The following is a 25,416-nucleotide window of genomic DNA, read 5'->3' as shown; positions in this document are numbered from 1 at the left end:
CTTCTTTCAAGAGCAATTGCTCAACTTTAAAACTGCCCCAACACAAATGATGTGAAGGTTGAAAATACATAAATCCCTTTTGCCAGAGTTTTCCAAAACTGAGAAAAAGATGGCAACAAAACCACTTTTCCATGTCTCTTGTCAGGACAAACTCTACTGACCCATTTGCAAACAGAGAGAAAAACACCACCAGTATTTCCTCTGATGCTAATTAACTGCTTGAGGAGGATATAACTGGATTTAGCTTGGGTATCTGAAGAACGTATACAGTTTCTAAAATGTCCACAGTCCACAGGACAAACCTGGAAAACTGCTCTCACACCAGTATGGACTGAAGGGGACAGCCAAAATTGCTGAGAGGCTAACTGAGTAGGTAACTTCTTAGCAGACCTCAAAAAATGGCCAGAGCAAAAGTTAACAGTTATTTGGCAGGCATTACCCATTATCTGGCTGAATTTTCTTCTAGCAGCAAAACGTCTGCCCTTTTTTTGCAGGTCATCAATAGTTTCGTAATAAGGCTCCACAAAAACATCTTGATCTCAAGTAACATTCTGGCAAGACTTCATAAAATGAGGTGATCCTGACACAGGTTTCCTGACAGGGGCAATGCCCTGGCCATTGGACTTGTAGCAAATGAAAAGTAACTTCTGCAAAACCCCAGAATATAGTATTAAAGGCTTTCTCCACAGCCTACATATCGAAAAAATACAGAAAGGTGGGATATTTTTCTGAAAATAAGAATGCAACAGGAAATGGGACATTCCACAATGTCAAACAGAGAAACTTTCTCCCAAGTCAACTCACCCATTTTGTCCTCCAAATACTCTACTGACCCAATCATTTCATCTTGCCTATCCTGTACGCAAAAAAAGATGATGGCAAAAACTAGTCTACAGACTTGGACTCTGTCTCTAAGGAGGAGTGGCCAAGTGCTGAGGTTTCTGAGACCTATCTTGAAGCACAGCAAGCAATAACCATTTTACTGATGCCAGATGACAAATTTAGGCCATTTTGTGGATAAAAAAAAAAAATATAGTTTGCCTTATATTGGGCTAAAGGCTCAGAATCAGGCTACTGGCAAACAGCAAACCAGATGTCCAAAATAGGCTTCTCTTTTCTCTTTCAAGGGATGAAGGAGAGAGTAAATCTTCAGCTGAAAGACCAAATCCTGGCTCTCAACCAGCAGAAGGATGTCAGGCATATTGCTATAAAACCTTACAATGGGTTGCAGGTTAAGTTAGGACTCCATGACTGAGAAGCCAGATTTGATTCCAAGGATGAAGCCTGAGGGGATCAAATGTATAGGCCACAAGGTGTAAATGCAAGCAGAGGTCTCACTTCTGGCAAGAAAAAAAAAAGTTATGTACTCACCATAGCATTCCATCTGAGTAGTTCTACTTCATTTCAACCTGTGGGTACCAGATCCGAGCCAGCAATTTCACTACCATCTGCTCTGAGCTCCAAGCTCCTCCCCTTACCCACAATACACCTCCACTGCCTTCCAACCCCCAGATCGAGTTTTCTGCCACTTATACTGAGAACACGACCTGAAAAAACACCTTATGCACCTACAATTTCAGCCAAGCGGGCTGTCCATATAAGGCCAGGGGGAAGGAGGGAGGGACAGTTAAAGACAAATTAAGTAGTACTCAGATGGAACATTATGGTGAGTACATAACTTTTGTCTGATGTAGTTTACTTCATCTGATCTTCAACCTGTGGGCCAGAGTTCCCAGCTAATAAACTCCAGGGTGGCCCTCATGGAAGGATATTCCGGAGCACCGCAGAACCAAAAGATGCTCTCCTAGAAATCAAATCCAATTTATAGTGAGAAATAAAGGTATGAGATGAGGACCAAGTAGCTGCAGAACATATATCATCCAATGAGACTCTCGACCAAAAGGCCGCAGAAGTAGCCATTGACCTAGTCGAATGAGCTTTCACCTGACCCGGAGGGGACAAACCTTTATCCTTATAGACCTAAAGGATGCACAAGGAGATCCACCTAGTGATGGTGACCTTGGAGATAGGCTTACCCAAAAAGTGTTTAGAGAAGGACACAAACAATTGATCAGATTTACAAAGGTTCTTGTCCTGTGTAAATAGAATCGTAACAGTCTATGAACATCCAACAAGTGGAGTCTGTATTCCATTTTGTTAGCAAAATTTGGAAAGAAAACAGGTAAATGAATGGTCTGATTGATGTTAACTTGTGATGCTACTTTGGGAAGAAAGGAAGGATTGGTACGAAGGGAAACCCTGTCCTTATGGAAAAGAACTTTAATAGACAATACTTGCAGTTCTGAAACCCTCTTAGCAGAGGTGACAGCCACGAGAAACGCTGTTTTCCAAGATAAAAATTTAAGATCTGTGGTTGCTGCATGTTCAAATGGTGGAGCGACCAAAGCTTGAAGAACCATAGTAAGGGGTCCTATGGGGGAATAGGATCTTTGACCGGAGGGCGTAATAGGAAAGTACCTTTAATAAAAGCTTTACACAGTCTGGAAGAGGCTAGGGAAGCAGAATTCTCGCCCATGTGAAAATGAGAGATGGCAGCTAGTTGAACTTTGATAGTAGAACAGCTAGCTCCTTGTTGAAAAATATTTGCTAAAAAAATCGAGAACAGCTGAAAAAGAAGCTGTGAAAGGGTCTAAACTCCTTTGAAAAGCCCAAAAGGAAAAACATTTCCATTTGCTACGATAAACCTTTGTGGTGGAAGACTTATGAGCTGCCACCAGAATAGACCTGACTGAAGAGGATAATCCAGGAGTCCTAGCAATTAGGGGAACTGGAGCAGCCACGCCGTGAGCTTCAAACTGTCCAGGCTTGGATGAGGAACCCCTGAGGGGTGTGAAATGAGATCCTGAATGGGATCCAAGGTGGAGCCAGAAGATGAGACAAAGGAAGGGAAACCATACCTGGCGAGGCCAAAGCGAGGCAATAAGGATCACTTTGCTCCCCAGTCGACAAGCTTTCTGTAGAAACTTCGGAATAAGGGGTATGGGAGGATAAACATTCAGAAGACTGGGAGGCTAAGCATGGACAAGAGCATCTCTGGGGGACTCCCCCAGCTGGGGGTTCAGAGCGAAGAACTTGCTGCACTTCACATTGGAAGGAGATGAGAAGAGATCGCAGTAAGATTGACACTACTCCAGAATGATCTGCTTCGCTACTGAAGGATTCAGAGACCACTCGTAAGGCATCAGTATAGTCTGACTTAACCTGTCCGCTAGAATGTTTGGACCATCCTGGAATGTGCGTTGCTGTCAGAAAGTGACTGGTGGAGATCGCCCATTCCCAAACTCTCATAGCCACGTGACAAGGGGGTAAGATCTGGTCCCTCCCTGCTTGTTGACATACCAAACCACTGACATGCTGTCTGACTGAATTGCAATGGTTCCCAGAGGAAGAAAGGCATGAAGGGCCTGCAACACTAAAAGGACCACCCTCATCTCCAGAACGTTTATATGCAAACTGGTCTCGATAGGGGACCACAGGCCTTGGACTATCTTGCCCAAACTATGTTCCCTCCACCCAAGTTGGGATGCATCCATGGTCACTGTGGATTGGACAGGGGCTGGAACAAAAGGTTGTCCCACCAGAATTTCCAGAGAATGCATCCACAAAAGTAGGGATGACCTGCAGACTCAACTGAGATGTACTGGATGCAACAACTGAAGATCCAACAGGGCCCATTGCACTGCTAGAGTCCACTGTAGTACTTGCATGTGTAACCAGACGCACGGAAGAAGCATTATGGTCACTGCCACAGAACCTAGGGCCCTCAAAACCAATTCTGCCAAGGGAAGGTGATAATGGTAGATGAAGGAAATATGCATCCTTAAGTTTCAAACTCTCTCCGTGGTCAGGAAGATTTTTTACTGCAGTGCATCTATCCATGCCCCTATGTATTCTATCACCTGGACAGGATTCAGAAGAGATTTGGATGCACTGATTGTAATCTCTAAGTGGAGTGCAAGCTTTAGGAAATGATCCCTGGTTTGGCAAAGTAGATGCTTGGTGGGAGCAGTAAGGAGGCAATCATGCAAGTAAGGGTAGACCGGAATCCCCTGAAGTCTCAGGTGAGCCGCTACTACTGCCATCACGGTGAACACCCCTGGGGGCTGTGGTGAGACCAAAGGGTAGGGCTTGAGATTGGAAATGACTGACTTCTGGCTGGAAGCGAAGGAACCTCCTGGAGCTTCTGTGCATCTTTATGTGATAGTAGGTATCCCGGAGGTCAAACTAGCACATCCAGTCGCTCTCTTGCAGGTACGGCATGATGGAGTGTAAGGTGACCATCCAAAACTTTTCTTTGGCAACTGACAGGTTCAAGGTACATAGGTCCAGAATGGGCCTTAAGTCCCCCGTTTTCTTTGGCACCAAAAAGAACCTGGAGTAGCTGCCTGATCTGGATGATCTGGGGGGATGGGTTCGATGGCTCGTTTCTCTAGCAGCTTGGAAATTTCCAGTGCTGCTGCCTCCTTTTGAGCAGGTGGTACATATGGGAGGTGTTTGAGAGGTTTGGAAGGAACCACAAACAGGATTGAGTATCCTCTGGATATTATCTGAAGCACCCAGCGGTCTGACATTTCGGACTCCAATGCCACCAGGTGCAATGACAAGCAACCCCCGACTGCCTCCAGAGTAGAGCAGTCGGGTAACCCTTCAAGGTTGCTGCACAGGCCTGTCCGAGTATGGTTCTCGAGACCCAAAATTCCTCGGATCGCCTCTGCCTCCAGGGGAAGAAGAGCCCTGAGTGTCCCGGGAATACTGAGACTTCCAGAACCACATCATCTTTTGCACTCACTGATTCTGGGAAAAGGATCTTTGAGGGTTTGAGAAGTGGATTCCAATGGCAGACAGTGTCTTCCCATCTTTCTCACTCTGGACCAAGGTGTCTCTGACAGTCTTACCAAACAGGGTAGAACCGTCATAAGGGGCATTCACAAAAGACACCTTGAAGGGTTCCGAAAACTGGCAATCTGAGCCAGGCTTTACACCTCATGGACTAGCCGGACCCAGCTGCCCTAACCGCTCCTTCAGTAGCATGGGAGAAGAGTCGCGTGGATGTGTTGGAAACCGCTGTCAAAGTGGCCATCCTCACGGAGAATGTGTCTCTGTCCAGCGACATGAACTTTGGGGGAGACACAGCCAGGTCGTGCTGTAGTCTAGTAACGTGGGCTAGGTAGTTCGGCGCCCTGATGGAAAAGGTCGCGGACGCATAAACCCGCTTCCCTAAGTGGGTCCATCATCCTAGACTCTCAGTCAGGGGGATGAACTGAGGAACTCTCCTGGGCTAGTTCCTTTTTGGTGGCTGGTGCTACCACCACAGCATCCACAGGGGACCCTTTGTTCCACGCCGGTCTGTCAGAGGGGGGAGCTCAACATTTTGTCTGGTCATTTTGGGATTGGTTCCATGGTGTCTGGCTCCTTCCAAGCCCGCGAGGTGACCAGGTCTACCAGGGGATCTGGGAGAGGGGACACCCAGGAAGTAGATGGGCCTGTGCTGAAACCCTCCAGGAACATGGATTCATCCGAGGAAGGTTTGGGGCAGATCAACCTCCCCGCTGGCGTAGGACTTCCATGATGTCTCCAAAGGAGACATCCTCGGGAGGTGATCTGGGGGAACCTTCCCCATCATCCAAATCAGCGTCCTCGGTGAAGGACTCGGGGGAGTCCAAGTGCCTCCTCTTATACATATGCTTGCAAGGCACGTCTCTGGTGGGGCTCTCCAGGGAGAACTTGCAAGCCACTTGTTCCTCAGGGGGAACCACCTGGGGCTCTTTGAGCACAGGCTGTTCCTCAGATAAATTGATGGGATTCACACGCAAAGCCGAGGGAGTTTGGGTGGAGTCCAAGGAAATAGTCATGGGTCTCGATCCAGTGGAAAGAACTGTTTCTACCATGTTGAACACAGAGGGAGAATGTGCTTCCTGGGCCACCAATGTGGAAACCACTCTCCCCAGGTCAGACATGAGAATCGGAGCCGGGCCTGAAGTGGACGGAGCTCTTGGGGGGGGTGGGGGGTGGGGGGGGACTTGGCCCGGCAATGTCAGAGTCGATGGAAAAAATTCCACTCCCTCAGATCCGACACCCAGGCTCCAGCTCCAAGAGCCACTCGATTCTGAACTGGTCGGATCAGACATGCTCTAGGCAGCTGCCAGCGTTGAGGTGACCGGTACTGTCGGAGCCAACCCCCTAAGGCCATCCTCAGATCCACTTACTCTGAACCTAGAGGTCAGATCGGAGAAGGAGAAATTGGCGTGAAGAAAGGAAGCAAGCCCCCCCCAGAGGGAGAGGGGGATGGCAAGACTCCCATCTGGATTTGTGTACGAATGAACCTCATAATTTTATCCATGTCAAATACGGAAAGGCTTCGGGTAGACTGTGACGAGGCCACAGACACTGACCTGGTGGGTCGAGGAACTAAGGCCCTAGATGGTGGTCATGGCTTCTCCGGCTCCGGGGAAAATCTGGGAGATCGGAGCAGAGGGGAGTCACGGTGACTAGGCTGACTCTTGGCAGAAGTTGCTGACTCTTGGCGGAAGTTCCTGAAGCTGAAAGGTCTGGGGACCTCTTCTGTTTCTCTTATCCTGTGCTCTCTCCCCTTCTCTCTGCTTTCCTGTGCTCCGCTTCCACAGGCTTAGAAGTGGGAGGGTGAGTCTCAGCCTGGGAGGGAGGAGAAGGAAGGACAAGAGAGGAAGGAGAGGTGGCCATGCAGCCACTGTGACCGAAGCAGTAGAGGAGGCAGTGGTAGGTAGAAGGCCTTTCAAGGCCAACTTGGCCCGTCTATCCTTGATGGCTCGCAGGTTGAAACCCGCACAAATGGCACAATCAGTGTTTAAATGGGCTACACCCAAACACATCACGCAAAGAGTGTGGCCATCAGCAGGTGACAATCTGTGACCATACTCAGTGTACCTCTTGAAGACTGGCTTAGGATCAGCCATGACTCACGCAAAAATCCTTAAGAAATTCTAGCACACAATATAGAAAAAGAAACTACTTTCTACACAGACCCACTCATCACACTCTCAGAAGGCACACAGAATGCTGAGGTGGGAATACAACTCCGCACTAACTGACTGACAAACTACACAAAACACCTAACATGACGTACCAGCGAGGGAAGGAAGAGAGGGAACCTACACTAACAAGCTACACTCAAAAAAAACTTTCAAAAACCACTAGAATATCAAAACTACCCAACTCACGGACTCTGAGCTCAGGATTACAATGCTTATGGCAAGCCGTGGCAAACTAGATCTGGGGATTGCAAGGTATTGGAGGTGTATTATAGGTAAGGGGAGGAGCTTGGAGCTCAGAGCAGATGCTAGTGAAACTGCCGGCTCGGATCCAATATGGATCCGGTACCCACAGGATGAAGATCAAATGAAGTGAACTACTTCAGATCTAAAATGATACCTTAACAAAATACCAACACAAAGTTCTAGCAGTTTCCTTTCTGTGTTCTGACAGTACTAAGCATGTGCAACAGCATATGCAAGAACACTCACATTACAGACCAGACAGTTTAAGACCAAGCTGAACAGTGAACAATGTTTTTAAAAGAAGATTGTGAAAAGAAAAACAACTTTTAAAGCATTAATAGAGTATTAGTTCAATCGTTTGTGCCTTATTACTTACACCTCAACTGCATGCGAAAGATACAAGAACTGATGAGTTTCATTAAAATAGCTAACTTAGTTTCAGCATTTCTACTGCTACCTGGACCCTTAATGGAAATGAAACCATGGCTTCTTGATTCCTCATCTATTTTCTCTTTAGCAACAGATCCAAACATTATACTTGGAAGGTCAAAGATACAGCATTTAATGTTTTTGGATACCTAGTAAAGGACTGATTGGATCAGAGTCACCATGTACCACTTCAAACACAATCAGTCCACAGAGTTTGTATTGCTGCCTTCCACACAATGTGGGAAAACGGCAATAGCGACAACTACACAATAAAGCAGTAGTGGCAATCCAACTGACAAACAGTTCTGGTCCATGCTTACGAGAAGCAGTTGACTACTACAGTGACACCGTTGAATTGACACTGCTGTTCAAGGAGTTTACTCTGGAATGGCAGAAGAGAAGATTACCAAGACTTTCTTCCATAAAATAATTTATAAGCTGCAGACCTGCCCACTTAACCATCTTTGTAATGTGGGAGGAAACTGAAGCATCTGGAGAAAATCCATACAAACACAGGGAGGACATGCAGACTACACAGAGAAAGGGAGGAAAAGGGCCGTGAAGTTGAGGAATACATTAGAGAAACCTGTTGTACTCCTTTAAAGCAAGCAGTAGTTGTACATCTGGCATGTGATGGAACAAAGTGTTGTTCTAATACACAGAAAAGTGCAAGATATTTAAAAAAAATAGCTCTCTCAGATGATCAGGAGCAGAGATGTATTGTACTACTCAACAGAAAAAGTACAACTGACCTGTGATGAAGTTACTGAATGGGAGGCAACAGCCCTGCAAAGAAGTGAGTCACTGAAACCTACCTATACTACAATGCTTTACTCACTACAGTAACAAGTTCTCAGCTAATAAACACTGCAACTGTTTGGTTCTCTTTTTAAGAGTTAATAGCTCAACTACTTAGTTGTAGCTTGGCATTTCTGACTTTCTAAGTTGACAGCTTGTGTTCACTGAGGCGTGTATCATATTGTATGCTTTGATACTTCCTTTGGAACCCCCCCCCCCCTTTGTTTTTTTTTTTTTTTTTTATGAAAGGAAGACTTGAGTTATGCTCAGTGAATGAAGTGCATGCTTTTTATATTTAGTCTTTTTAAAAATGCACTTCACATATTGTCCATGAATATTACGGAACTGAGGGCATAACTGTGACCATTTTTTTCTGTTTGGGAGCTGCAAACATTTATATGGCACATTTGATTTTCAATGTGCAGTTGTCGCCTCACGATAAGATGCTGTCCGGTTCGATTCTCAGCTAGTGTGTCTTCTGCATGCAGACATGCGTGAATGGCTGTATCTCGTGCATCAGGGCTGGTAACTTGGCACGTAAAAAGCAACTACCAATCATTAGCGGACCGGAGTTCCGCTGTGGCGACCCCTAACCGGGAAAAGCCGAAAGACTCAAGTATCTGAAGCTATCAAAAAGCATGTTCCTAACAGAATGGGCCACAAATTGTCTGGTTATGCTATGAAAATGATGCAGGAATTATGCAGTATTAGCCTCCTGGGTACAATGAATGAAAGTTTTACTTGCTGCCTTGGGGGTCATGTTTAACTCCTGGCATGGCATAAGATTACAAACGGTGATGTGTTCAGTGAATCCACCAAGCAGTCTTCTAAACAGTAGTATTTTATTCAGATAAAATCTCTCTTAGCACTCTGGCTAAAAAGCCTTTCCAAAGTATAAAAACACAAACACCACACATCCTTTATATACAAAACAATTTCTCCTAATTAAATAAAATAACTAAAGTAAATCATATCACTGCAAAACATTTATCCAGTTAAAACCCTTCAATTACATTCTGTATTAAGTCCCTTAGGGACTAAAGTTTCATACTTAATGTAATAGTCTAAGTTTCAAAAGAGAAGTATGGAACCTATCCACCTTAACCTGCTCTAATATACTGACCTGCTGGTAGAAGGTCTTGAAGAGGTACAAAAGTCTATGGACAACAGTCTCATAGGCAGATGATGTAGAAAATATGTACCACTGGACAATAATATAAATAAGGAGAGAGAGACGAGGTCTTTTTGTAACTAAATACAGTTTGTTTAGCGTAGATCTAGTGCAATCACAATTTTTTGGGGCTTTCTGGTACAACAAAAATAATTTTGTGATATTCTGGAAGAAACACCCTGTGTACCTTAGAAGCATGGAAGGAACACAGGAAATGTATGACAGTCAGAGGTAGATTTGTAGCTCCTAAGGTTAATATTGGAAGGGGAAGTAGCCTTAAAGGGTCTTTCCCTTGTGGAACGTGTTCTATTGTAATTTAATTTTTGGTCAAGCGGTTCCCAAATATTAATGGAAAAATGTGAGACAAAAAATATTTTTAGCTGTGACACTGAGGGGATTATTTATGTACTTATATGCCCATGTAATAAATACTATGTTGGTGTAAGGAAAAGGGCATTCAAAGTTAGAATTTTAGAATATATTAGGGACATAAAAAATCTAAGATGGAGGGCCTAAGTTGCTGCACATTTTAAGGAATATCATGGTACTAATGTGGAAGGACTTCAGGTCAGTATATTAGAACAAGGTTATGGTGGATAGGTTCAATACTTCTCTTTTTAAACTTAAACTATTACAAAAATATTAAAGTATGAAGCTTCTAAAAAGGCTTTTTTTAGCCGAAGAGTTAACAGATTTAATCTAAATAAAATACTACTGTTTAGAAAACTTGGTGGATTCCTGGTCATGTGTGATCTGTTGTTGCTGCATCTGATATTTAGTTCTACTGTAGTCTCTAACTACATGTTAAGTGAAAACTGAACCTGTTGGTTAAACAGAGGGGACATGCATACTAAATGTGCCACCAGGGACAGAAAACAATAAATGGCCTAGTTCTGTCAACACACTTAAATGCAAAATACCCTCACAACAGCTGCTCAGCTATCTTTCACCATGTGCATAACAGGTTGTCAAAATCTAACCTGCAGACGAATAAGGCTGAGATATTCATCCTTGGGTTACTCCCACTTTCCTTTAACTATTCTATGTTGATTGTTTTTCGGCTTTTTCCCGGTAAGGGGTTGCCACAGCGGAACTCCGGTCCGCTAATGATTGGCAGTAGATTTTTACGAAACGCCGCGGTGCCAACTCGACTCCCAACCTTCAACAAAGGCATGCCCATTTACGCACGCATGTCTTTCGAACGCTACCCAACCGCGGGGAGGACATGCAGACTCCACACGGAAGGCACTCCCAAGCCAAGCAGAGAATCGAATGGGAGAACCTCTTGCTGTGAGGTAACAACACTACCGCCATACCACCGTAGCATAAAAGCTGTTACTAAGTCCCTCAGTAACAGCCTATTTAGACAATGGACTATGCTGCTTTTCTTTCAACTCCACTCTTTTTGTTGGAGAAACAGAACAGCTTTTCACTCAACTACACGATCATCACTAAATATGAAGGGAGGATATTTAGGGGCAGGGGGCATCTGTAAAAATATCTCACCAACTCTGTGACTTGCATGTATTGAAGAGAAGACTGAGGCCATCAGCATTGTGTGCTTAAGAGACAGGAAGAACTTTGAAGGACCATCGAGACAGCTCCTCTGTTCTCAAAACAAGACATTTAAAGTAAGAGAAAATAACACTTGAGCCTAGGCCTACACAGACCTGGACCCTTTCCAGTGTCCAGACTGCTTGCTGGGGCATCTCATCTTCATGTATATGGTTGCCATCTTCCAGAAGAACAACATCACTCTGCTTATCAAATGGAGAAGGGTTTGAGATCGAATGAAGAACTGCTCCCCCAGTAAACATCTACTATGAATGAAATACAGTGATAACTGTCACATCTTGGGTAAGCTAACATGTCAATCAGATAAAAATTAAGCCTGAAGTCCACCTGGAGAACAGAGCTGACCCCCCTGCCTCAAGTTCAGACTCAAATATTTCCTTAGGATTAGGAAGCCAATTTTTCATTCATTTGATAGGTCTCCTCTTGCCCTGACATGCAAGAGATAAGAGAAGGGAAGCAGCTGCCAAGTCATTCTTGCTCATAATACTAAGTGTTGGTGTTATATACCTGCCTACAGATTAAGTGGATAACCCTTATGTGCACAGGTCAAAGGTGACAGCAGATGCATTGAATGCAAAACAAGGAGCAAGATCTGGATTTAGGCTTAGGGCCTTACTAACTTTCTTACTGCATTAAATACTCCTCTCTGGGATCTACAGATGAAATGTCTAGTTCATTATCATCTCCATCATTAAGTACTGGGTGTTGATGACTGCCTTGACTATCTCGTTCAATGATAATGACCACCATATGCTACCTTAAAGTCTGACAGTATACAGGTGGTATTAAGCAATCACTTAATGTCACAGTGTTCTTTTTAAGGAAAAGTTATTAGATTGCTTCATTAAAAACTCAACAAGACCTTAAAATAAGTTTGCTAGATTATAAGCTGGCATTAAGACAGTGAAATCACTTGCACAGTACAGGGGGCGCATCAAATGTGTACATTTCCTGGAGTGCCAAACTCTTGTTACAGCTCCAGATCAGTGAATAGGAAAGCCAAAAGGCACAGCTGAAAGCTAAATGAAACTGGTCAATTGGGAGCTTGAGAAATTTCCTGAGAGACCACCAGAGTAGCATCAGGCATATCAAGAACCAGGAGTCCTGCTTTATAAGAGAGAAAACAGACTTTTCAGCTACTAATAACCGATTTTGATTTACTGCCATTCTACAGGCCTACAAAGAACCTTGAATAATACTCGATGCTCCCACTGATGAAGTGGCCATATCTACTATAGTGTCTTACAAAATGTTAAGTACAGGATTGCATCTTATGACTGGGGGGTCAGGGACAGAAGGCCTAAGGAGCATTATTTTTTAATGTTACACTGCATACCCCAGAAAGTACAGTTGTGTACACTTACCATAAATGTAGATGTTCGAGTGTATACACCGGTGCAGTCATCACTTTTGGGTTATCTGCTTGCTGTAGCACTCAGTCGGCCTGATTAACAAAGTCTTGGGCCCTGCATCGGTTGCTGTCCCTTCTTCCATGACGTCAGGGGCATAAAACATGCAGGCGACATTATTACATCAGTTTTTCTTGCCCCAGATGTCAGGTACCCCCTTAATGGGAAGCAATTAAATCTATAACTATACAAGGCTATACCTCCAACAAAAAAGCAACTACACCAAAAAGCTTTTGAAGATAGTAAAGGAAAGTAGAGGTATATCCAAAAAAGAAAAAGAAGGGGGCTGGAGGGAAAGTAACCAGGACTGCAACAGTGAATACACTCGAACATCTACATTTATGGTAAGTGTACACAATTGTACTATGTTCTTCGTGTTTCACTGTTGCAGTCATCATTTTTGGGTAGATTCCCAAAGCTAAGAATGGCAGGATGAAATTAAATAGAATTAGGACCAGCTAAAAGACTCTGCAAGACTGCAGTGGCAAAACCAGCTCTAAATTTAGAGAAAATTGGCAGATGGTAATGCTTGGTGAAAGTATGTACAGAACTCCAAGTAGCAGCTTTTAGGATGTCCCTGGTAGGGATGCCTCTGAGAAAGGCTGTACAGATAGAAGCAGCCCTGGTAGAGTGGGGTCTGATCCCCTGTGGGATAGGTTTTCCATGATGTCTGTAGCAAAAAAAAAAATGCAATGGCCTATCCCATTTGGAAATGGTTTGCTTTGAAATAGCCCTCCCCTCTGTCCCTGCAGCAAATGCCACCAGCAGTTGATCAGATTTCCTTTGAGGTTTAGTTCTGTCCAAGTAGAATCTAAGTTGTCTGTGCAAGTCTAAAGGAGTGCAGAATCAGTTCCTCTTTGTTCTGTGGATTAGGAAAGAAGGTTGGCAAATGTATGGACTGATTAAGTGCCACACTGGATACCACCTTGGGTGTGAAGGAGGGATTGGTCCTGAGGGACACCCTGTCCACATGAAAGATGATAAAAGGCTCCACTGCTATGACAGCCTGTAAATCAGACACCCTTCTTGCTGACGTGATTGCTAAAAGGAAAGCTGTTTTCCAGGAAAGGAATTTTAAGTCTGCAATGGCAGCTGGCTCGAAAGGAGGAAGGATGAGCTTTTCCAATACAAAGTTGAGTTCCCAGGCTGGAGTTGGAGCTCTCCTGGGTGGTCGTAGATTTTTGGCCCCTCTGAAGAACTGCTTAAGCAGTGGATGAGAGAAGATGGGTGGTTCTGTGTTATAATGAGCTGAGATGGCGGAGGCGTGAATTTTGGAGGAGAAAGACAGGCCCTTATGAAGCATCTCAGTTAAGTATTGTAAGATCTGAGGTAAATTGGGCATTGTTGTGCTCATCCCTTGAGACTGGTTCCAGGCACAGAATCTTTTCCATTTTTCAGTGTAATACCTTTGGGTACTAGGCCTCCTTGCCTCTAAAATATCCATCACTGGTTTACTGAAGGTTTGCAAAGGGGAAATTATGTAATTAGCCAGGCTGCTAGATTAAGTGATTGAAGTTGAGGATGCAGAGTTTGGTTCTCCTGCTGAGACACACTGCCCAAGAGGGCGTGGCCAGTCTGGTGCAATCAAAATCGTCCTTGGTTTGTCCTGTTTGATCTTTAGTAGTACTTTGGAGAGCAGAGGCAGAGGAGGAAAGGCATAAATTGATAAGTTTTTCTACTTTCCAAGCTTGTTTTTTCTACTTTCCAAGCTTGTTTGTGGGGAGTCCTTGTGCAGAATCTGTCCAACTGATAGTTTTGGGGGGAGGCAAACAGGTCTATATCTAGGCTCCCCCATTTGCTTGTCAACATGTTGAAAATCCTTGGTTCCAGTTTCCACTCATGTGGGTCCAAGAGGTTTCTGCTTAGTTTATCTGCCAGTGTATTTAGTTTTCCTGGCAAGAATTGAGCTTGTAAATGTACCTGATAACTCAGGGCTGTGTTCCACAACTCCATGGCTAGTCTGCAGAGGGGGTAAGAATGTGTACCCCCCCTGCTTGTTTACGTACCACATATCAGTGGTGTTGTTGGCCTTTATCATTGATTGTCCTGGAAGAATGTGGTCCTTGAAGGCTGTCAGAGCTTTCTGTACAGCTAACATTTCTTTTTGATAGATATTCAGGTGCATTTGACTTGGGTTCCATTTGTCCTGAATACACTTCCCTGTCAGGTGTGCCCCCATACATAGTCTGATGCATCTGTTGTTAATGTTTGGGTGGCAGGGGGTAGTGTGAATGGTAGTACCCCGTTTTAGTGGCAGGTCTCCGCCCACCAAAGGAACTCTAGGCGTCGGCAAGGTATGATAGGAATCATTGCCTCTAGATCCTGTGAATGTTGATACCATTGCAGTTTCCTCATATGCAGCCTTGCATATGGAATTAGAAGAATGCAGGAGGCCGTGAACCCCCAAGGCCTGCAGTATTTGCCTTGCAGATAACTGGGTTTTTGTGGCCACTTGTTTGAAATAGGTTGTCAAATGAATCCTTTTCTCTTACATGAAGAAAGCCATCTGGGAAGTTGTATTCAAGCTTGCTCCCAGGAATATAATTTGTTGACAGGGTACCAGTTGTGACTTCTTATTTTGTTTATGGTGTACCCCAGACAAGTCAGTACCCTTTGAACAAAGGCCAGATGATTCAAAAGTATGTCCTGGCTTTCTGCCTGAATTAGACAATTGTCCAGATATGGGTATATTTGAATATTTCTTTGCCTGCAGAATGCAATGACTGGAGCCAGGCACTTTGTGAATACCCTGGGTGCAGTAGATAAGCCAAATGGCATGGCAGAGAACTGATGGTGCACGTAGCCTGCTTTGAAGCATACGTATTTTCTGCAAGACTCCCTGATAGGGATGTGCAGGTATGCTTCTTTTAAGTCTAGTGTTGCCAACCATGCATCTTTGCCTAGCATATGAAGCAGCTGGTGAAGAGTCAGCATCTTGAATTTTTGAATCACCAAAAATGTTTTTAGAGTAGAAGGGTCCAGGATAGGACGCCATGTATTGCCTTTTCTGGGTACCAGAAAAAGTCTCGAATAGAACCCTTGTCCCTTTTCCTCTTCTGGTACCAACAGAATAGCCCCCATGCTTAAGAGAGAGAGTACTTGATTTTGGATCTCTGCTCACTGATTTGGGGGTAGATCTGGCCACCCGCTTGGTGTTGGTAAGGTGTGGAAGTGAAATTTGTACCCTTGGGACATTATATTTAAAACCCATTTGTCTTGTAGTGAGTTCCCAGTTTTTGGCCTGCAGACCAATCTTTCCACCTAAAGGAGCATTCAGTTGGGAAGTGCTTGGAAGTTTTAAAAGTAAGTCATTGAAACTGTTTTCCATAGGGGGGAGTCTTACTACTCCCTGATTTGGGTGTGTAACCCCCCCACTGCTTAGTCTTGTGTGTCCCCTGGGACTGAAACCTGGGGTTTCTGCTATGTCTGGGTTTGGCTTGAGAAGACCTTGAAGAGGCTGGAAAGGACCAATTCTTAGAGGGTCAGTGCCTACTAAAATCTAGAAGGCTGAACCTATAAGAAATCTAACAGTTTGCATAGATTTAGCTTTATCTTCCATCTTTATAAGAACTTCCTCAGCCTTGTTGCCAAACAGGCGGTCCTGATTTAAGGGAGCATCCAACAATTTAGCTTTAACTTGATCAGGTAAAGATTGCTCCTTAAGACAAGCATGCCTTCGGAGCACAGAATCAGTAACAGCAGCCCTGCAAGAGGCCTCTGAAGAATCAAATCCACACTGCAAAGTATGTTTTCCAACTTGCTCAGCAGAATGCACTAAATCCTGTAATTCTTTATTTTCCGCACAGTCAGGAATCAACATAATTTTCTGTTTAAGCAATCCAATAACATGTTGTTGATACTTTAACATATTAAACTGGAAGTTTAAAGCCCTAATGGCCAAAGATGCAGTAGTGTAAACCTTCTTACCCTATCTATACAGCGCCCTGGAGTCTCTATCAGAAGGGGTAGGGTTTTTAGCAGTAGAAACCTTAATGCCCTTGGGTCCCTGTTAGTCTCTGGATCCGCAGTAGGATTTTTAAAAAGGAACTTGTGTGAATCAGGAACCCTGGAATACCGGTCAGGTTTTCTGGGAGCAGGAGGCAAGGAATCAGGGGCCAAACTAGATTCCAAAAAGGCATCATCAACAATGTTTGTCTAGTACTGGAGGAATAGCTAAAGGACTATGCTGAGGCAGGAGTAAGAACTCCCTAAACCTCTTTTTTGAATCAGAAAAAACCTGGCTTTCCCAGTGGAAATGCTCCCTTAGAGTATGTAAGGTTTCACCAAAAGAAAAATCCTCTGGAGGGGAAGCAGAGGGGATACAGTCCTCTGCATCAGAATCCTCATAAGTAGATAAGGGCAAATCCAGATCATCAGAAGAATCAGAAAAATCAGAATCCTGTTCAGAAGATTCATAAACAACTTCAGTCATAGGTCTCTTAGAAGGGGGAGGCTGGCTTCGCCTGATTAGAGTTATAAGATCTTAAGCCATTCTTATCATTTGTTTTTCAGACAGAGGTCTGAGCATGTGGCCTGGGTGTTGTTTTGTTAGGCATGGTTCAAGATTTTGGCCTAAAAGAAGAGGGAGGCGTTGGTTTAATATACAAGTCAGTAGGCCTGAATACACCCTCAGAAGTTGGTGCCTGCACAGCGGCTCCGGACCATCCAAGGTAGAGACATCCGCAGGTTCCATAGTTGAAGCATCTCGCGGCAAACCAGACTCCCAATGGGTCTCAGTAGAGGCCTGCGAATCAGAAGCAGCGGGTATCAGGGGCTGTGAAAGCACCTCACTGAGTACCAGCGAACTGGCCACTGGCTTAGGAGAAGCGTTGTCGGCAGTTTTGGACCTCAGCGGCCTGTCTCTGTCTTTATCCTTGCATTTTTTCAGAATCCCGGTAGTCGTATGCCTAACAGACATTTCTGAATAATTAAACAGAGAACCAAAATATTTTGAGGCGAAAATATACCAACGACGGATAGTGCACTGATTAAACTTTTGCTGACATCGGTAAGGAGCAAGAAAATGTTTCCCCAATGGGGTACTTAGCTTTAATTGAAAACTTCGGTTCTGAAACTCGAAAAACGAAAATTTCAGGAGTCGACCAACTGGCACTTGTGAACTGCTTCTGCTTCGGGCACCGCACAGCAAGAAAGACTGATGTAATGGCATCGGCTGCATGTTTTATACCCCTGACGACCTGACGTCAAGAAAGAAGGGAGAGCAACCGACGCAGGACCCAAGACTTTGTTAATCAGGCTGACTGAGGACTACTGCAAGCAGATCACCCAAAAGTGATGACTGCAACAGTGAAATACGAAGAACATCATGAGTTTTAATACAGCAAATATATTGCAACTTTCTTGGAACACTTAACAGGTTATGAACTGATGCATGAAACCAAGATCTGGTGATGTGTTAAACACTGGATGTCATTTGTTTACAAGAGACTAATATAGACAGTCAAAGAAAAAAACATCAGCAATATAACACTAAAACTCACTAGGAGTTGAGTGGTTTGAAATCAGAAAGCAAGTTACATCACATAACTAAACTTGCCAAAAGACGTGCACGCACACACACACACACACACAGACCTCAACCTATCATAGTAGGGAAATATGCAGCTGGAAGCTTAAATATTTTTATCTAAGCTGTTTGAATAAGCAATCTTGATACTATTAAGGATCAACAGAACATCTCAAAAATATCTCCCTGTGCACTTCTTAACATGAGGTTTAATCATGAACTGCTGCTTTAAGAAAAAAAAATCCCAGAAAAATAAACATGGTGAATTACTAACAGGTTCACACAATTATTGCAACCATGTTGTCAATCATTTTGGATACAGTAGATTTACTTTAAAACAATCTGTCCTAGATATTCTCTTGTACTTAAAGTGCATAACACAGTAAATTGTATCAGATTTTTTTTGTTGTCGTTGTTTCTTAAATATTTCCTAAAATATACACATTATAGTTTTCAGAATATAAATTTTTTTCTTTAAATATACATTCGAGTGTACAAGTGATTAAATCAGTGACATTACAAACAATACTTCAGTCAATATTCCTATCAAAATGTCTTTCAAGATGTGGTTTGATGGGCAGAAAACAGTTTTCTAAACTAGTTGTACTTCCTTGTCATAGAGATCAGTACTGCCGACAACAAATACTACTACTTGGTTCAGTACTTCAGCGATTCCATCTCACAGATCCAAAGTTGCTGGCTATTACAATCTGCCGACAGCAATTTACTTCCCTCTTTAATGCCACAGTTGAAATTAGGATGATCATCTCTGCAACAGAAACAAAGTATGAAAATAAATCTACTGCAATGAAGTACAGAATTTCAAAACTAAGAACATAGAAAACATACCATGTACCATGCTACACAAATTATTAAAGAACAAAAAAGTGCCATCACTGGAAAGAGTCAAAGAATTTTAATAAAAAAAGACCACTAGACGGTAATATTTCATTGATTATAATGAGCAGTTGTTTGATTTAGAGTTTTGTCTCATGAAGTTCTGTAGTTAATGAGGAGCAAAAGTGCTTATTTTTATTAAGATCCTTTTGACTACTTCTGGTGACTTTTTATTTCTGTTTTTTTAAACCAAAAAAAAATGGGAGTGCAATGAATATATTGTATTTCACTAATCTCATTCATCAATTTTACTAGGAGTGAAAGTTTAGTGTCAAATTTAAAGTTTCAGATAACTCCCTAACGCAGGGATGTAATGAAGCAAACATGTATGCTTGATTACCTTTCCTGTAAGTTTTGTCACAGGTACTACAATGCAGTCTTCCAAAAATAACCAAGACCTAAAAATGGTCCTAGGACCAATACCCATTTTAATATCAGCACCCACTACAGCAAGTCCCGAAACGCAGAGACTGAATGAACTTACATATACCGTGTCCATGATGCCATTTCTTGTAATATTCTCTTTCGTATGAGGTATGGAGATCTCCGAGTTGGTATATATAAGTTGAGGGGTGTGGGTGCTTGCACTTCCATGGTCTTCTCCTGTGTTTAGAAACTTTTCGATGGCTTTTTGACACTCAGCATTTCGAATGCAGACATTTACAATAGGGAGCACCAGGATCACTGTGTGCCCTCACACTGTTAAACACCACCTCTTTCTTGTAATTCATCTGCTCTCTATTACTGGGTTTTAAGGAATAATTTGAGACGGACTGAAGGTAAATGGCAGACTGAACGATCAAAGCAAACATCTTACAGTCTATGAAGATGCCATTCAAATGTGGATTTGTACCTCATTTATTGTACTACTGAAATGACTGCAAAATTATTAACTTCATCTGAAAGAATGTTTAGCAAGCTACTGGTACCACAGTCTTATTTCATCAGGACATTTTGACATACACTGCACTCTTGCTCCACTTGTGAAAACTAACTATTAACAGACCATCATTTTTTAGGCCACTTATGTAGTCATCTAAAGGCAGGAAGGACAGTTTTTAGGTGCTCTACTTTTTATGGTAGCACACTTGTTAATACTTCTGCCTCAAAGTTCTACAGTACAGTGTTAGTTACTCTGGTCACAGTGTGCAGTTTGCATACTTTGATTCTGTCAGTTTTCTTTGTGTACTCGAGTACTCAGGTTCTTACCATCCACACAGAAATATGCTGGCTACCTGACGGTTTAAAAAAAGATCATTTATACTCCATTTTAATGATGCTTTGTGGCCCATGTTTTGTCTGAAAATGGGCCATAGCTGATCAGGTCACTTACCCAGTAAACAAATGAATAAACTCTCTCATGCAAAACAGCTGACAGATGGGAACCCTACTGTTTGTTTCTAGCCAGTTGATCAGTGCTCACAACCTGAAACCCAAAAGATCACACACATTCTACTATGGGGGCTATACTTGGGAGAAAAAGGAGAAGGTGAGTGTTCCAATTTTGGCCCTTTCTCCCACTTCTCCAAGATAAATATGTACAAGCAGATATAAAAAGGGAACAATGGGATGAGACCTATACAGAGGTAGTCTCTCCGTAACTTAAGGATTTACTTTTATGGTAACTGAATCTCAAGTATATCATATTTTTAAATCACAGACACCTGGCATTACATCCTTCAACAAGGGCTGAAGAAAAAATTAACCCAAGAAATGTAAACTTATAACTAAATATATAACCCTACCAATACAAATACGGCAGCTTTGCACCAATAGCCCTGTTTGTAATATTCTTTGAAAGTATACAGATGTCTTATTCAAAAATGTACTAGAACAACAAATTCCATGAAAACTATACTGGTGACAGCTGTAGCTCAGTGACTAATCATGACACTCAAAGGTTTGCTACATAAGTCATACCAAAAAGGCAACAGTGTCCTAAGACAGTTTTAGGTGACCAGGATGCCATTTTGTTCAGAAATGAGATAAAACAGAGTCAAATGGTCCAATGACCTTAGTGCATACTGAAGTTGTTTACGGATAACCAGTGTACGGCAACCCCCCCCCCCCCTTCCCATACTCCAAAGAAAATGCAAGCAGCTAAACATTTTGGTTTAGGAAAGAGCAATTAGATACTGCTACTACTGAAAAAAGACCAACTTTTGAAGAAACTCTTCTTGTGTAAATTATACAGGAGGAGTCACAGCAACCAAAAAAAAAAAAAAAAGTTTTCAAAGAAACTTCAAATCCACACAAAATGCAGGTTCAAAAAGATAACATTTCACATTTTTCAAACATAACATTCAAATTCCATTATGAGGAGGCATCTAGGACTCAGTATACCACCCAAAAATTACTTCATGGCTAAACAAGAGGTAGAGGTGCTGAGACATGCATCAAAGAAAATGTCCAAATATTGTAAAAATGTGAGGAACAGCACAAAAATGGATCATGCCATGCTGTATAGCACCAAACAGGAAACCTTTCTTGAGTTTGACAAGTATGACTTTATAAATCTCAAGAGTCCTTTATAATAAACACAGCATCAGAAAGCACAGGACTATCAGTTATTAGCTATTTAATCTCCATGCTGACAAAGACTTGGCACTGACAGTCTTGCCTAGCTGATAAAGGTTAATAAATCCTGATTAAGTTTTTTAAAAGATTGCCATTTGACAAAGAAAAAAAAATGACTCAATAAAAAATTAGAATATTTGTTTTTCCTGTTTTTGTTTCAAGCACAACTTGTGAATAATATGGCTTGAAGGGAATGCATAAAAAGCATATCAACACCGACAGGAATGCCATCTTATACATGAAACATGCTTCTGGCATATTCACACTTGGATGAGGAGATAATAGATCAAAATATACAACTGCAAGGGAATGCCAATAGCTTGAAGTGGCATGCTGAGACAGAGCTTACTTCCAAAAGTAAGTGATTAACATGTACAGGGGATATAAAATTAACCCATTTCTATCTCTACAGACACCACATCAGTATAGTGATGTCCATAGTGACGTGTACAGTATCTACCTTCAAAGTAACTGAACATACTGCAAATTATGGGGTCCAAATGGAGAGAAAAAATCAGCAAGCAAAGCATAGTAGTATTGTTGGAACTAAAGTCCTCCTGAAGTCTTGGTGAGTACCTTCATGATGTGGACCTTGTATTTACAAAATCTCACCAAGATAACACTGATACATAGACTATAAATTATATAGCATGTATCATGGACAGAAGCTAGTTAAAAAATAAGACAGATGGGTGCACAAGTCCTGGTAGGCACATTGGTGTCAGGACTGGACAAAATGAGTAATGAATAATATGGTACTGGAAGATGTTCTGGAACTTTCTGTAGAATGCCCGCAAGAAAATGAGAACAAAGAATGTGCCCTTAGTTTAAAAGAAAATGAGCTATGGGAAGAGTTGCTTGATTCACTAGAGATGGATAGACACATTAAGATCAATGAAAGAAACAGACTACAGAAAGTCAGTAAGACCCAAAATGTTAGAAGTCTGATTTAACAAATGAGCACAGTAATCAAGACTGTTCATAAAAACTCATGCGGTACAACAGAAGTAAATAAGACCTACTATTGTGCAGCTAAATTAACAACAGATAAAGTCTTGCACAAAAACACAGAAAGCAAGGGAAAGGAAGGGGAGAAATCAAATATTATGGAAGTATCGAGTACAGAAAACTATAAAACAATTAAGAAGTGTCACTGTTAGAAGAGTACCAAAAATGGAACAGATCAACAAAATGCTCAGAAAGATAGACATGATAAAAGTAATGTACAGTATCATAGCGGACCATGATTTATTGTACACTATTGCAAATAATAAAATAAAGAAATTGCACAAAAGGAAAAATATAAAATAATTAATTTATTGATGACTCAAAGTTTTACAGAGATGTGGGAAACAAGGCAAAAAGAATAGAAATACCACCAAAAAAAGAAGAAATTCTGGAGAAATATCTATGAAGATCCTGTGGAACATAAATATGTTGTACGAATAGAAGTAGTAAAGAAGTTGTTCAAATGCACAGGACAGGAAATGGGATGAAGTGACTGCTAGAGAACCTGAAAAAAATTAAGAAAAGCTCCTAACTGTAAAACTCCAGGCCAAGATGCAGTACCTAACTTCTGGCTAAATGTATTAACATCCTTACATAAAGATTTAGCCACAGGTAAGAACCATTTATATGCACACCCCAAATAGATGCCAACCTGGTTAACAAGAAAAACAATACTACTCCTTAAGAATGAACCTGAACTTCCACTGAGTGACCTCCCAAACCTCTTGCATCAGAGGCACATGGGATATACGCAAATGACCCCTATGGACATCAGGTGTTTCAGCTAATTGGCGATTCTGAATGCCCATGACTTGTTTTGTCATTTTAATGGACAATTTTAGGCCAATAAAGCCAACCCCTACTAGCTGTGGATAAGCATATGTCGGCCTTGTTATGACCTCGTCAGCACAGCACAAGCAGACCATAAGAAATACGGGGCTGTTATACCCAACTGATGTCCATTATCATTAGGGTCACTGCAAAAATAACCCAAATAACAAACTAAAACAATAAGTGAGAAGGTCACTGAAAAAACAAATCAGTAAAAATAAAATGAAAACTCCAAAAACAAAACTACTGTTTTGTTCTTACTGATTGGTTTTTCAGCGACCTTCTCACTTACTGTTTTAGTTTGTTGTTTGGGATATTTTTGCACTGACCCAAATGATAACGGACATCAGTTAGGTATAACAGCCCTGTGTTTCTTATGCTTAGTCAAACACTCTGTGCTGTGCTGTGCTGACGAAGTCATAAGGCAGAAATATGGATATCCACAGCTAGTGGGGTTTGGCTTTATTGGCCTGAAATTGCCAATTTAAATGACGAAACAAGTCATGGGCATTCAGAATCGCCAATTATCTGAAACACCTGATGTTCATAGGGGTCATTTGCATATATCCCATGTGCCTCTGATACAAGAGGTTTGGGAGGTCACTCAGTGGAAGTTCTAGCTTTGCTGGAGTTTTCATTTTGTTTTGTTTTTACTGATGTTTTTTTCAGTGACCTTCTCACTTATTGTTTAAGAATGAACCTGCAAAATATCCTAAAAACTATAGACTGATAACTTGCCTTCCAATGAAGTATAAACTATATACTGGAACTGATACAGATGAGTTTCTTCTAAATAACAAACTCTAATTGTAGCAATAGAAAAATAGGATGACAAAAGAAGGTCATATGTAAAAAAGGATCATTTGTTCTTAATGTCATAATGGAGAATTATAAAAAACGGGAAGAATCTAAATATGGCATGGACAGACTGCAAAAAATCATCTGACAGCATCCCACGTTCATGGATAAAGAGTGCTTACAAATGGAAGATACATCCTATATTGATCAATTACATTACAGTGACCATGAAACAGTGGCAAACCACTGCAGCTAAGCCACAATAAAAAAAATAATAATTTTCCCGGGGGGGGTCAAAGGGGCAATATGACAGGGTGACTGTCACTGCTGCTCTTTTGTCTTGCCCTTTAACCCATTAAGTTGTACCAGAAATCAAAGTGTAAAAACTTTTCTTTTTGTGGATGATTTAAAACTGTTTAGTTCATCAGATGAGGAAATGAAAGCACAACTGTCAAGTGGTCAAAACTATCTCAGATGACAGGAGAATATCATCTAGTCTTGATAAACGTGCAAAAGTAACCTTAAAAACAGGAAAGCTGTAGCATCAAGAAAATATAAGTCTGGGACAGGAATGTGATATAAAAACTTGAACAAAAGGGATTATGTAAATATTTGGGAATTGATGAAGGATGAATAAAACATTGACAAATGCGAATAAAATTTAGAAGACTAAAATTAATATTAAACACAGCCGTGGCATCTATAGTACAAGCTATAAATTAATTTGCTCTTCCTATTCTTAGTGACTGACTGGCCCCAAAGGTACTGGATCAGTTGGACAGGAACAGAAAAATGCTTCATGCATGTCAAATGATTTATAAAAATCAGTGTATACCAAGATTATATATTCTCTGTTCTGAATGAGGTATGGACCTCCTTGAAACTGATTACATGTACAGATCTGCAAATGAAAGCATACATACATATCTGCTAACATCACAAGATTCAAACATAGTGAAAGTGTTAAAACGTGAGGAGAACAAATCTAAGATAACATCCCTGCTAAGTTTAGCAGAAGCATACTAGTGTCGAGCGGGAAGGGAAATCAAACCAGATAAAAATCGGGCAGCAACTTTGGGAAAAAAGGGGGGCAAAAAAAAAGGAAAAAAACAAAAGGGTGAA

The 25,416-nt window shown here is 41.8% G+C and overlaps 1 protein-coding gene across 2 annotated transcripts in view; it reads right to left on the bottom strand.

Annotated features, from left to right (window-relative positions):
• Nucleotides 1–17,921: 17,921 nt before the first annotated feature.
• LOC122808822 (killer cell lectin-like receptor subfamily F member 2) overlaps nucleotides 17,922–25,416 on the bottom strand; it is a 1,412,691-nt gene continuing 1,405,196 nt past the window's right edge. For both annotated transcript variants that reach the window (XM_044079894.1, XM_044079895.1), the window contains one exon: nucleotides 17,922–18,952. In XM_044079894.1, the coding sequence (XP_043935829.1) occupies nucleotides 18,841–18,952 (112 nt within the window). In that variant the 3' untranslated portion in view covers nucleotides 17,922–18,840. The remainder of the gene's footprint in view (nucleotides 18,953–25,416) is intronic.

The sequence above is a fragment of the Protopterus annectens genome, chromosome 8.part0 (assembly GCF_019279795.1).
Source record: "Protopterus annectens isolate FY-2018-M chromosome 8.part0, PAN1.0, whole genome shotgun sequence".
NCBI lineage: Eukaryota > Metazoa > Chordata > Ceratodontiformes > Protopteridae > Protopterus > Protopterus annectens.
The sequence above is the reverse complement of the archived record's forward strand: the minus strand, read 5'-3'. Positions and strand labels throughout refer to the sequence as shown.